The sequence below is a fragment of the Epinephelus lanceolatus genome, chromosome 2 (assembly GCF_041903045.1).
Source record: "Epinephelus lanceolatus isolate andai-2023 chromosome 2, ASM4190304v1, whole genome shotgun sequence".
In the NCBI taxonomy this organism is placed as follows: Eukaryota; Metazoa; Chordata; class Actinopteri; order Perciformes; family Serranidae; genus Epinephelus; species Epinephelus lanceolatus.
In genome coordinates this window covers 48,081,558-48,096,522 of record NC_135735.1, presented here as the reverse complement: position 1 = coordinate 48,096,522, position 14,965 = coordinate 48,081,558, and the positions used below count along the sequence as shown (strand labels likewise).

Below are 14,965 nucleotides of genomic sequence, written 5' to 3'. Positions count from 1 at the left end.
CCCAACCCTGTACCAAATGTGAAGATAATCAAATAGCAGTCAGTTTTTCTTTTTCTTCTTTAAATCAAAATCCTCTTGTTCTGAGGTGTTTTATTTTTTCCTTCTACACAAAAGGAACCAGTTGTGTTGGCAGGTCAGAGTGGAATGGACAAGGTGGTGAGTAGGTTGGAGGCAGAGAGGATCCAGCTCCACAGAGATCTGCAGCGCTGTATGTATGAGATCCAACAACGAGACCACTACTTCCAGCAACTCAACCTGAAGGTATACTAGTATACTAGAGCAGCCTTTGTACATCACTGAAACAAAACACATTTAAATGTGCAGCTAAAATGTTGGCAGTGTAGATGGCTGCTTGATTAATCCAATAAACTTATAATGTTGGAGATCTGATTACAGCCAGATTTTACAGATTTCTAGCCATTGGTATTGCTTTCTACATAAGATTTTGAGGATATAAATGCTGCATCACCATGTATGTCCCCCCCAGCTCCAGCAGGCAGTAGAGGAGAAAGGTGCTGTTGCAGATCAGCTGAGGGCTGTTTCCCAATCCCTGAGGGACACCCAGAGTCGCTGCCACTGGCTGGAAAACCAAGTCCAAGGCCAGACTCAGGTAAAAAAAATCCTTAACATGCATGTCTGTGCTGACTCATGTAGAAGGTGTTTCTATGGTACTTTTTGTTCCACATTACTACCCTGACACACCAAATTGAAAGCTGGCTGTTGGTGAGCATGTCGCCCAAGTATTTTCAGTGTGTCCCACACCGCAGGTACTTGTTGACTGTTTTTCAGCCAATTCAGCATGTTGAATCGGTGGTAGTGAGTGAAATCACTCTGATTGGCAGTTCAGTTCACTGCACAAGAGGAGAAGCGGAAGTGAGGAAAGCAAACAACAATGAAGGTCAAGAGGTGTGAAATATAAACAAATGTGTTATATCAGGCCATTTTTTTAGCGATTGAGCCATTTAGCAGAAAGGGTTTTGTTTGTGTCATTGTTAGCATGTGCACGTTAAATATCATTTGTTCTGTCAACATCAGGTTGTGTTGTTAATGTACTAACTGGCTAACTACCTAGTGCCTTGAATCTGTCCTGTTGGTCTCCTGTTTTCCCTTTTGACCAATACAGACTACCACCGCCTGCTGGCGTGGAGAGTTATTTCCTTACATGCAGGCACTGAACGTACAAAGTAGCTGGTCGTTAACCGTAGTCTTTGCAGTGTGTTCAAGCAACTTTTTCGGCAAAGCCACTGGCGACGCAAGGCAACAGTCGACCTTAGTTGTTACTAGTTCTTTGATGTTGGTTTGTTGTGTCTGGCCCTTAAGATAATGATCTGTGTCATAAATCGATAGTGATTATTTAAATCAGATTAAAAAAACATTTTTATTACATTTCTGATACTTTTGCCTTCATTCACTGAAACTAGATTCCTCTGACATTTTCATTCTCACGTTGGCTACACAGCTTCCAGTGGTGAATTTGAAGTGTGTCAGTGTGCAGCTGCATCTGTATCTATTCTATATGACTTACTGTTTTTGATATGTTATTTATATCACTTCATAGGCTTTTGATACAGCTTTTGTTTGGTCTTTTTTGAAGTGATATAAACAGATATGTGTCCCCTGACAGTCAAAAGTCATTTCCATCATACTCATTTTAATTCTGGTGGGAGATATTTGCATCATCCTCATTTCCTCCTTTTGTTTCTTGTCTCTCTGTACTGTCATGTTATAAATAACACCAAACAATGCAATTAAATGATCTTGCAACAAAAAAGTTACATCTCTATATACCTGTAATGCTGTGCACCCACCACCAGGGGCTAGTATGTGCTGAGGTTGCACCTGGAGCCCCACAGGAGAGGAGCAACAATTCCATGACTGCTGAAACTGCTGAAGCCTGTCAGCTCAGAGAAAGGTGAAAAGATGACGCCTGTGCTTTTCTTTGTGTGGTTTTGTATTTTTTGCTGTAGTTTTGTGTGATATTATCTTACAGATATTAATGTGTGTAGTTGGTTGAGCTCATGAAAATATTTACATGTTTTTGTGTGTATTCAGGCTGCTTGAGTTGGAGCAGAGTCTGACAGATGAGAGAGCGAGAAGAGAGACAGCTGAGGAGGCTCTTCGTCTCGCTGAGGACAGAGCAAAGAGGTCACTTTTCTCTCTCTCTGTCACTGCTGTGTGCGCACGCACACACACACACACACACACACACACACACACACACACACACACATACATTACATATCGTATATTCAACAGTGCAGAACTTTTTCAAATGTTTTTGTTTTGCAGTGTTGGTTCCAGTGTATCTAGAGACAGTCAGAGGGACTTCAGTATCGACATGGAGACAGAAGAGGAGTGGGACGCTCTCAGTCTCAACCCAAACCAGCCTCTAGTAACACGAAAGGTGCGCAGTACACAACAAAGGATTTTATCATTAACTTAGCCCTTAATCATCTCGAGAGGAGTGTAAATTGGGGTTATGGTGTGTCACATTTGATGTCAAGGACAGGCAGGACAACAGGTAGAGAGCAGCATTGAGGGCTGTGCAAATGTTAAGGTGATTACTTCTTTTTATATTGCTCTTACCTATTCAGTGTCTCTTTCAAACTTGGTGCAGACTAATTTGGAACAATGCTGGAGCGCTGCAGGGACAGACACGGGTGGTATTTTGTGATGGTGCACCATTGCATCTCACCGGCTAAGGGGCTAAATTGGCGCGTTCACCCAGGTGTTGTATTTCCATCAATGCCGTTCAGAGCTGGAATCAATAAATATCCGTGACTACTCATTTCACCTGAGTGTGAATGTGAATTGTAACCTCTCCCATTACATTAAAAAGCCAGATGTTAGGAAGTGTTAGTGGTTTCTGGTGCAGTGAAAAAAGATGCTGTTGTATCCATATGAACATATAAAACGGTGGGCTAAACAATGACGTCATCTCCTCAAATCACACAACCCCATTGTTGCTTTGTGTAATTAGCATGCACCAGAAACAGAAAATACAACTTCCAGTTTCGTCCGTGTATGCAATAGGGCCCAAAAACTGCTTTGCAAGCCACTCAGCTTGCAAAAATCTGTAGTGCACCTGCTGTAGGGGTTCACAATGCGGAAGATCCATGTAGCTTTACACCTGTTAAATTTAACTTTTTTGACTTCATGTGTCACCAAGCAATGTTTACAGGCATGAACAGGACCCGCCTGCAACACTGTGTCCATGTAGTGCTGGGCAATATATCAATATCATAACAGTATCATAAGCGTGTCTTTTTCTGGTTTTAAAGGCTGCATTACAGTAAAGTGATGTCATTTTCTGAGCTGACCAGACTGTTCTAGTTGTTCTTTCATTTGCCTTTAGACATGATATCCACATTACTGAAGATTATTTATCAAAAATCTTATGTATAAATATTTTGTGAAGCACCAAACGTCGCAATAATGATAATGAGGTATTGATATACTTGATATACTCTGTATTGTCGAGCCCTATATCCATGGCCAGAAACAATAACAGCATCGGACTACCAGTTTATTTACAGTTTGTTTGTTTTTTAGCACTGCTAGGTCTTATGACTACATCTTAACTCTGTGTTGCTGCACCACTTTATGGACGATTGGAGGCATCTGCTGCGCATACTGTTATTTTGTCCACCTCAGCATCCACAGTTTAAAGTCCGCCAGAAGCAACAGTTTTTGATCAGATCCGGTCAAACCAGCAGATGGTGGGACAATATTCAACAGTGAGATTGTTGTCGTTAAGTTATGGAAGGAGATCTTTTGCATGTCCAGAGCATCACTCGTATCTTTGAGTGAGGTGCTCCGTCCTGTTATGGAATGAGAATCAATATTGATGAGATCTCCAGTGGGTAATTTGAAAAAGGGAATCCTAACCTATATCCTTTTGCATTATAGTGTGGATGGAGATGTTTTCTAAAATGAAGATCGTGTGGACAGGATGTTTTTTTTAAAATGGAGGGGGGAAATATCCATTTTCAAAAATATCTGCATATCTGTAGACAGCCTCAAGTAAACCACTTACATATCATTATATGAGTGAAGGGCTGTTTCCCTGATTGTTTTCTCTTTGTGCCTCCAGGTGAAAGGTGGCATGGTGGTGTGTCGACGGTGGCTCAGAGGGAGGAGCCTCTACTTTTCCAGGCTGCTGACGAGCCGCGCCCGCTCTAGATATTTCTTTCTGGCCTACTTGCTCACAATACACGTGCTTGTCCTCATGTGCCTCACTGGTGCCCTGTAGCCAGGTCACACTGGGAAATTACACAAATTGGCTCAAGGTGAAAACTGAAAGCTGAAGTCAAGTTTTTTTTTTGTTTGTTTGTTTTTTAGCTAACAGCATTTTAATATCCTCTCTTTATTGTAAAGCATTGTCAAACACTAAAAGTGGCACACTTAAGCAGTTGGAGAGGCTCTCCATACTCTTGTCAGATCACACCTGTGCTCTCTCATGTTGCCAGGATAATATGATGATGTTTAGGTTACCTGCTCAATACATGATAGTGCAGTTTGCAGTTAGATGGATCTGAACTGCAGCAAGGCAGTTGACTACATTTTAAAAGATTTCAGATTAAATTCTCCACAAAATATAATTTAATGTAATCTTCATTTATTTGTAGTTATTTTTTGTAAGACTGAACACAGTGAGTTTCTGTTAAACAACTATTTTTTTTTCTTTCTCTAAACCAAGCCTTAAAGTATGTGTGTGTGTGTTAGTGTGTTTGCGTGCGCGTGTGCGTGCGTGCGCACGTGCGCACGTGTTGGGGGTACCTACAGTTTGTTCTTTTTAAATCCTGATTAGAAATGAGTTTAAAAAAAATTAATCTTTAATACAAATCCTTAAACTGATGGAGTAGAAAAAGAATGACTTGAAGTTCAATGTAACCCTCTAATGTAAAAGCATAAGAAGGTGCAGAAAGCCATATACATTCTTAACACTATAGTGTAAACCTTGTTTTATAATCTTATCACCTCTCCACCTTGTTTCCCTTCCTGAGCTGGAAACAAACATGCAAACATCCCATCAGTGACCGCAGTGCATCCCAATCACAAATGTCTGCACCAGCTGCTGCTTTCTTTTGCCTGCCTGGTTTCATACCTTGCACATAATCGTGATGCTGAGTTAAAACTATGCACTGAAGCTCCAAATGTGTATATAATCATCTTATATAAGCTCAGAAGCACTACACCTCTCCCACCCTGTTCCCTTTAAACTGCAAAGCCAATGGTGTCTGTATCCTTACCTTGGCAGTTTGAATTAAGTGCTCTCATGCCTGTTAAAGATAGTGGGAGACAGTGGTTTCCATATATCTTTAAATTTACTTTGGTATCATGGTATACCAGTGAAAATGTACTGCAAAAACAAAGCAGATGATAAGAAAGTACATACTGTGTGTAGTAAAGGTTTATTGTATTTATGTTTGCATTTTCAGAGAGTATGCTGTACAGTATCTGTAATGGACTGTATGTATGTATATATGCATTTCTATCGTCCCTGCCTGATCTTTGATGACTGCATTTCTTCTTGATTGTTTAGTCTGAAAATGTGATTGATAAAAAAGAAGGTGTAAAAACACGATCTGCAATCCTGTCTCCAGATGTTTTCTGGCTTGTCATCAGATTTTGTAGAAATGCACAGTTACTGAGGAGTTTGTGGTACATTGTCCTGATGATCTGTACATAAAGCTGTGATTGATGGACAAAACAATGAACTGAATCTATTTATGAAAAAGGTTAACTACTGAAAAATGTTCAGATGGCATATTTTCTCTACTGCCTCTATTTTTAAGAGATAGCGATGCTGTTGGCCTTTTGGTGACTTTAGGCTTAACTTGGTGCAATACTGTGTCAGAGGTGAACTTTGTCAGATCACCCTAAACCATCTCGAAAGAAGTTTAATAAAGCCTATTGAACTTATCTTTTTGCCTGTATGATGTGTGTCTGTGGTACCGTCAGTACATCTCAATTTACAGATTGTTGCTTTTAGTTAACTTCACCTGAAGAAACTGAATGTGACAAATATGATGGACATCAAACCAAATGGGCTCTTAGACCACTGTGAGCATGTTCAGAGCTGTTTTTGGATCTTAAATACCAATCGGCGAAAACATTAAAAGCACTGGCAGGAGAAGCGAGTAACATTGATAACCTTGTTACAATACAGTGTTCTGCTGGAAAACTTTGGATCCTTGGCACGACACTCTGAGAGGCCGTTTACACGTACACGGTGATTTTGATAAACGGAGACATCTTCCTTCGTTTGTGCCCTTCGTTTACACGCAAATGGAGATTTCTCCTCTGAAAACGAGTCTTTCTAAAAACTCCGGCCAGAGTGGAGATTTTGGAAAACTCCGGTTGCGCGTTTGCATGTAAACTGAGATAAACGCAGATAAACGGAGTTATAGGCAGCCCACGTCACAGTATGCGCCGGAACTTACGCCTGTGTAAAAAGTGCGACCTATGTTGCTATGGTGACAATGGATACATGGAAGGCTTGAGCCTCTCGTTACACTGCCACCTACAGGTTTGGCATGCTCTTGTGTATATATACACGGGTAAGTGTAAACGAAGATCTTTTTGAAAACGGAGATGGTGAAATGTCCGTTTATGAAAATAGCCGGCGACGTGTAAATGGCCTCAAAGACTTGTCTACTGCAACGCTAGTAGCTTTGCTAATGTCAGCATATTACCAACATCCTGTGACATTCGGCGTGTCCAAGTGCTTTTCAAATAAAGAGAAAAACAGTGTTCTAGTGTAGTAGTGCATTGGCATTCAGTTCAGTTCGGTACACATTGTTTCCATTTCCACTGTGATAAGTTTTGGATGATACCAATGGAACCGTCCCTTAGCATCCCCATTTTAGGTTCGCTCTCTGTTGAGGTACCTAGCACACAAATCTGGTACTAAACGGTGGAGCTAGAAACGCTGCAGTCTGTTGATTCGTCAACAGCGGACGGGTGTACTTGCTCAGGGCTGAGTTGTGGCTGGTCTTGTAACCACCATCCTGAAGATAAAAGGATGTTTTGCTGCCTCAAGCAGCAGCTGTAGTCTGTCACATTGCAATTTATACTGTGAAATTGTGATTATGTTTTTATTTATTGTAATTGCTTCATCTATATTATGGTTAATGTATTTACTTTTTTAGGAACTTTTGCCTGCACCATCTGGCGGGGGGACTAGCAGTGGAAATCAGCCCTTGGTTGCAGTTGGGCGCATTTATGTTTTTATTTCTATGAAAATGTTCATTAATGCACACTGTCCCCCTTGAGAAATAAATAAAACTGAAATTGAAATTGGACTGGAAGTCTCAAAGTCAGAATGGAAAACACCTCCTAAGGTGGTTGAGAATGACTGTGCTAAGATCCTGTGGGACTTCCAGATCCAGACTGACAAACTGTAGTTAGGCTGGATATATTTTGAAATTTTGTATGTTTTATTTCCAAAACTTTGTCCCTATATATATTGTACCATATGTAAAGGTCACATATCTAGTAAATTGACTGTAAATATTTATATTGTATTTTCAGACTGTTTTGGAATGTTTTTCCTCTCCCAAAATTACCAAAACATATAGTATTATATTATACAAAAAAAAATATATCAACCTGTTAGGCTTGTTCCTTCCCTTGTCTAAAGATTTAAATTTTTACAAAGTTTTACTGAAGGTTTTCACAATTAAATCTATAAAAATTAATATTTTAACAAATTTCGAAGTTCAAATTATAGAATTCTTCAAAATCTAAATGCAGTCTTTCTTTGTAAACTGCATAACGCTGATCAGATTGATTTCAGAGTTAATAATTGATGAAACAGAACATAAATGTAACCAATTAACATCATAATACTTTAGTTGATAACTCAATATACTTTATTTTTTACAAAACACCCAGTGTTTCGGTAGTGACTGCACTGTTTCGGTAGTGACTGTCCTGTTTCAGTAGTGACCATTATTCTGTTTTTAAGGTTGCATCATATTCCCTCAAATGTATGCCTTATGGTAGGAATATTACAAAGACAAATGTTTTGTGGTCAATAAAACAATTTAATTTTTGAGAGTAGAGTAGATTAAGGAGTAGAGTAGAGCAGATTAAAGAGTAGAGCAGAGTAGACCAGAATAGAGTAGAGCAAAGTAGAGTAGAGCAGAGCAGAGTAGAACAGATTAAAGAGTAGAACAGAGTATAGTAGAGCAGAGTAGAGCAGATTATAGAGTAGAGCAGAGCATAGTAGAGTGGAGAAGAGGATAGTAGAGTAGAGCCAAGTAGAGCAGAGTAGAGCATAGTAGAGCAGAGAAGAGCAGAGTATAGTAGAGTAGAGCAGAGTAGAGCCAAGTAGAGCAGAGTAGAACAAAGCAGAGTAGGGTAGAGCAGAGTATAGTAGAGTAGAGCCAAGTAGAGCAGAGTAGAGCAGAGCATAGTAGAGTGGAGAAGAGGATAGTAGAGTAGAGTAGAGCCAAGTAGAGCAGAGTAGAGCAGAGTAGAGCAGAGTATAGTAGAGCAGAGTATAGTAGAGTAGAGCAGAGTAGAGCCAAGTAGAGCAGAGTAGAACAAAGCAGAGTAGGGTAGAGCAGAGTATAGTAGAGCAGAATAGAGTAAAGCAGAGTATAGTAGATCAGAGTAGAGTAGAGTAGAGCAGAGTAGAGTAGAGTACAGTAGAGCAGAGTAAAGAGTATAGTAGAGCAGAGCAGAATAGAGAAGAGCAGAGCATAGTAGAGTAGAGCAGAGTATAGTATAGTAGAGTAGAGCCGAGTAGAGCAGATTAAAGAGTAGAGCATAGTAGAGTAGAGAAGAGTATAGTAGAGCCAAGTAGAGCAGAGTAGAACAGAGCAGAGTATAGTAGAGTAGAGCAGAGTAGAGTATACCCATGTGGAAAAGACATAGAAAAAACTTATAAGAAGTTCCATCACGTTCAGTTTATGTTTTATGTATTGTGCATCATATAAGGCTTATATGATTTACTCTTGAAAGTGGCCACTTTTGCATTTTTTTCATACAAGAAAATAAAAAGAATTACATAAGAATATGTGAAATCTATGTATGTGATATATAAGGAAAGTACATGTCAAAGTATGTTTTCCATACATGTTACATATAATTTTTGCAGTTTTTCCTATATGTCTGTTTTAAAGACATATGCTTTACATATATGAACAAATACCATTATATACAGTACAGGCCAAAAGTTTGGACACACCTTCTCATTCAATGCATTTTCTTTATTTTCATGACTATTTACATTCTAGATTCTCACTGAAGGCATCAAAACTATGAATGAACACATGTGGAGTTATGTACTTAACAAAAAAAGGTGAAATAACTGAAAACATGTTTTATATTCTAGTTTCTTCAAAATAGCCACCCTTTGCTCTGATTACTGCTTTGCACACTCTTGGCATTCTCTCCATGAGCTTCAAGAGGTAGTCACCTGAAATGGTTTTCCAACAGTCTTGAAGGAGTTCCCAGAGGTGTTTAGCACTTGTTGGCCCCTTTGCCTTCACTCTGCGGTCCAGCTCACCCCAAACCATCTGGATTGGGTTCAGGTCCGGTGACTGTGGAGGCCAGGTCATCTGCCGCAGCACTCCATCACTCTCCTTCTTGGTCAAATAGCCCTTACACAGCCTGGAGGTGTGTTTGGGGTCATTGTCCTGTTGAAAAATAAATGATCGTCCAACTAAACGCAAACCGGATGGGATGGCATGTCGCTGCAGGATGCTGTGGTAGCCATGCTGGTTCAGTGTGCCTTCAATTTTGAATAAATCCCCAACAGTGTCACCAGCAAAACACCCCCACACCATCACACCTCCTCCTCCATGCTTCACAGTGGGAACCAGGCATGTGGAATCCATCCGTTCACCTTTTCTGCGTCTCACAAAGACACGGCGGTTGGAACCAAAGATCTCAAATTTGGACTCATCAGACCAAAGCACAGATTTCCACTGGTCTAATGTCCATTCCTTGTGTTTCTTGGCCCAAACAAATCTCTTCTGCTTGTTGCCTCTCCTTAGCAGTGGTTTCCTAGCAGCTATTTGACCATGAAGGCCTGATTGGCGCAGTCTCCTCTTAACAGTTGTTCTAGAGATGGGTCTGCTGCTAGAACTCTGTGTGGCATTCATCTGGTCTCTGATCTAAGCTGCTGTTAACTTGCGATTTCTGAGGCTGGTGACTCGGATGAACTTATCCTCAGAAGCAGAGGTGACTCTTGGTCTTCCTTTCCTGGGTCGGTCCTCATGTGTGCCAGTTTCGTTGTAGCGCTTGATGGTTTTTGCGACTCCACTTGGGGACACATTTAAAGTTTTTGCAATTTTCCGGACTGACTGACCTTCATTTCTTAAAGTAATGATGGCCACTCGTTTTTCTTTAGTTAGCTGATTGGTTCTTGCCATAATATGAATTTTAACAGTTGTCCAATAGGGCTGTCGGCTGTGTATTAACCTGACTTCTGCACAACACAACTGATGATCCCAACCCCATTGATAAAGCAAGAAATTCCACTAATTAACCCTGATAAGGCACACCTGTGAAGTGGAAACCATTTCAGGTGACTACCTCTTGAAGCTCATGGAGAGAATGCCAAGAGTGTGCAAAGCAGTAATCAGAGCAAAGGGTGGCTATTTTGAAGAAACTAGAATATAAAACATGTTTTCAGTTATTTCACCTTTTTTTGTTAAGTACATAACTCCACATGTGTTCATTCATAGTTTTGATGCCTTCAGTAAGAATCTACAATGTAAATAGTCATGAAAATAAAGAAAACGCATTGAATGAGAAGGTGTGTCCAAACTTTTGGCCTGTACTGTATATATATATATATATATATATATATATATATATATGTATAAGTCAAATGACTTGGGTTTTTTTTACCAAATCTTCCAACAGTTGGGACATTTTAATCCAGCAGCGGGTACTGCAAGATCAGAATGGGGTAGGGATGAATGTATTTTAATACGGAGAGGTCCTGGGAAAAACCTGTTCCAAAGTCCACATGACAAAGGGCTGAAACATTCAGCAATACTGTGGCTTAACCTCTGGACTTGAACCTCTTAGGATATTTGTGGAAAGACTTGAAGGTAGCAGAAGATCTGCCAGATTTCCGTTTCTGATTTTAATAGAAATCCCCCTTAGTTGTCATGGGTTGTGTGTAGAACCAATTGCCAAAACATTTACATTAAAGGTCCAGTGTGTAAGACTTAGGGGGATTAAGTGAAATCAAGTGATGAGGATGCAGAATGCAAGCAGCTGAAACTTCTTGTTTAGGAGATTTTTAGCAGGAGCTGAATTATCTGGAGAGGTCTCTTCCTTGCTAAAACAAACAGACCAAAGGTCTGTGGTAAAAAAAAGTGGTAAAAATACTAAATAGAACAGTTTCATGTTACAAATCAATGATTCTTCTACACTGTTTGGCACCTCTGCAACATGCCACTAACCTCGCACCTGCTAATGTGTGTTTATGGGGTGCCGTTTGTAAAGTGGCTCACACTGAAATTAACAGCGGCATTTTGACACATTTAGCTTCAAACAACGTTTAAAAAAGTGGTGTGAATTTTTTAAAGTCACTTTTTACCACATTTACAGCAATATCTGAAATGTGAATATAATGTCACAGTTAAATCTAAATATTAAATGTTAAATCTAAATCTAAATGTTACATCTAAATCTAATTGTTAAATGTTTAATCTAAATGTTAAATATAAATCTAAATGTTAAATCTAAATGTTTAATGTGAAATCGAAATGTTAAATCTACATGTTAAATGTGAAATCAAAATGTTAAATCTAAATCTACATGTTAAATGTGAAATCGAAATGTTAAATCTAAATCTACATGTTAAATGTTACATAGTTCCATATTTATGATATTTTATATTAAACATTATATGCGTTGAAATTATGTCTTTATGTAGACCACATTTCACCCATCAGCACAATATGAATTTGGAGAAATACCTTACACTCTACACTCTAATCAGTATCGTCTCTCTCCTGACCTACAACTGGACAAATAATCAAAATAATTGAACAAATCTGTAATTTTGACACATTGATGTTGTAACCATATTTTAAGTGGTTGAAAGGAGGGTGAAAAGAGGTCTTAGATGTTCAGACCAAATATCAACCAGTTTTCAACTAGAAATCAATGTTGAAATCCCGGTAGGTGTCACTGGGGGCAGTGCAACATGGTGATCTCCGTAGATGAGGACCTGCTCCCTGTGCGGATTTAAATGGCTCATAAGGTAACGAAAACACAACAATTCTTATTTTCAGGTGATTATACACTAAAGACAAGACACTTATCACATTTTATACTATTTCTGCCAATATCTCCCCCCTGGATCCTGCACACTGGACCTTTAATAATGATGAATAATCATGCAGGGCACGTGTGCACACAACACACACAAAAAAAACACATTAACTTAATAATATACACTGCAAATTATTTCCAGAAAGTAACTGTTACCTTTTACAATAAATTACTCTATTATCATCTTAAAGGCTACAACTGTGATACTTAAATGTATTCAGAATTTTATTGTGAAATTCTTGCAGGTAGATATAGTCATTTTACAGAAGCATACTGCTAATCCAATGTACATAAACTGTGAAGTTACAGTTAAATACAATAACTTTATGGGAAATCACTGCTAAATCACAGTAATATGCAGGCATAACTACTGTGTGATCACAGTATACAGCTGTCATTTCACAGTCATTTCACTATAAAAATGATACAGTAACTAACTGTGAAAGTAATGCAACCAGTAATTTACTGTAGATGTACAGCCAGATATTTTACAGTGTAGCCTATATATAATACTGTAATACTTAAAAAGAGGTACCTTGAAACACTTTAATGTTGAAAAAAATTTAGTATAATTTTTTTTTATCATGCAGAACTATCCAAACTTAAAAGGTGCTGCTATTGTACAATTTACGGACAAAAAAAAAAAAAAAAAAAAAAAGTTAATTCTTCTTCAGGTTTGGTGTCTGCGGCTCTCACAGTCAAAGAAGAAAGGATTGTTTTAAGACCCACATTTTGTACCGGCAGTCACACAGGGACACACAAAGCGATCTCTCCAGAGACTGCAGCCTGAGAACAGAAGAGGACACATGTCTGAAGTAACAACACACAGTTGGGTTTTAAAAAACAATGGGTGTTGCTTCTGCACTTTCACAATATTGTGCAATTTCAGTGAGAGCTGAATGCTAAAGTGCAATAACAGAGGAGGAGATTCATCATTTCAAAGCCAAGAATGAAAAAAAAAAAAATCCCGCTAAATATAATATTCATGATGTGTTTCTCAATGCTGTTTCTCATCTTTGGACAAATATTCTGCTCCTTTTTAAGTCCATGCTCAGTTATATTCTTTTATTCCTTTTTCATATCCCTTTACTATCCACTGCTGCAAATGACTGAGTTTCCTCACAAGGATCATTAAATTTTTAGATGATATTTTCTCATCTTCTTAGTGAGAGAGGCTACATGCAGACTACAGGCCAGCCTACATGTGGAAAAAAACATATATGAGGGAAATGTATTTAATCTAACTGACATTATTTTTTTGTGGAAAAGATCATATAACAGTGCAAATTAAACACACCAATTAGTTGCTGATACATGTCACTTTAATTGCATTATTAGCTCAAATTTGAAAGTCATTGCTTATTATATATAGAGTGGTGTTTTTCAGAGATTTATATTATATATATTATGTATTCATTATGTTGTTGAAAATGTACTGAGTGAGTGTCCACCACTGATAGGTGATGTATTACAGAATAATGTAATGTGCATATGAAGCCACTAGATGGCAATGCCTCCTAATTTAATATCAAAACAACAAACCAGATCTGCAGAGTAAAACTAACTTTTTCTGTGTTTCAGTATATTTAATCATGAAAGGGAGAAGCAGGTTCAAACTGTATCCCATCCTTTTATATGACCTATGGTTTGGTATGGAATGGTGTATCCCTTTTTTGAGTTATTTCAGCAGCAGCTATAATAGTCTTCAACCTTATGATATTCATGAAGAAATTCCCTTCTTCGCTTTCATGATCTCGTTTGATACAATGTTCTGTGAAAAACAGTGTTACAGATATGTAGAGGGATAGACCGAGTTTTCTCAGTGGGTCTTCAATCTTTAGCTGCTATTATGTTCTTTATGGAAACCCTTGTGGTCACTGATCAAGGGGAAATTATATCTTTTTGCCTTCAGTTTCCTCTTGCCCTTCACCACGTGGTCAGTTGTGTCCTTTTTTGTCTGTTCAAATATGAAACAGTCCAAGATTAGACGTTTCCTTTTTATTTCTCAGGGGGATGATTCACCCATTTCCACATTTATACGCCTGAACTGCACAATTTTACACTTACACTGACACAAAGTCAACTTGGTTCAGATCTCATGGTTTGTGGAGGAAACCACCCAAGACTTGGTTCTAATAAAAGAAGCCGTCTCGTCAGAAAGCTGTGTTTCATTTGGCTCATGCAGCCTTGAGCTGGTTCTCCCTCCACCACAGCGAAAACAGTCCTCCAGTTGCTGGTGACCCACATGCTTCCAGCACCAGAGGAAGAGATCCGGAGGAGTGGGAGAAAAAGGGTGGGGAGGAGGTAGAGGTGAAAACATGTGGGAGTCTGCTATGATTAATGTGCTTTCAGAGAAAGGGAGTTAGTGAGAGAGATAGAGTGAAGCAAACAGGGGCATCTGTGATGTGTGGTGGTGAACAGCGTACAAGTAGGCTCCGCTAAAGGTGCGCTCAACAAATAGATGACCCCGACTTCATCTTAATGCATCAACTTGAAGCACTGGAGCATGCAAGCATATAAAAAGAAATACTTAAGTAATTATATCTGCAAAAGGAAGACAGGAACTTGAACTGTATCAGAGGGGGTAATGATGATCCACCAAATGTTGGGAGAGAAGGCAGTGGTCTCATCCACAAAGTAAAAATCACCCAGGTGT

At 38.9% G+C, this 14,965-nt stretch overlaps 1 protein-coding gene across 6 annotated transcripts in view; it reads left to right on the top strand.

The window, feature by feature from the left end:
- The window catches only part of LOC117254898 (uncharacterized), a 61,097-nt gene extending 55,172 nt beyond the window's left edge, over nt 1–5,925 (top strand). For all 6 annotated transcript variants that reach the window (XM_078162177.1, XM_078162180.1, XM_078162187.1 and 3 more), the window contains 6 exons: nt 115–261; nt 488–610; nt 1,815–1,912; nt 2,053–2,145; nt 2,290–2,404; nt 4,094–5,925. In XM_078162177.1, the coding sequence (XP_078018303.1) occupies nt 115–261; nt 488–610; nt 1,815–1,912; nt 2,053–2,145; nt 2,290–2,404; nt 4,094–4,252 (735 nt within the window). In that variant the 3' untranslated portion in view covers nt 4,253–5,925. The remainder of the gene's footprint in view (nt 1–114; nt 262–487; nt 611–1,814; nt 1,913–2,052; nt 2,146–2,289; nt 2,405–4,093) is intronic.
- The last annotated feature ends 9,040 nt before the right edge of the window (nt 5,926–14,965 follow it).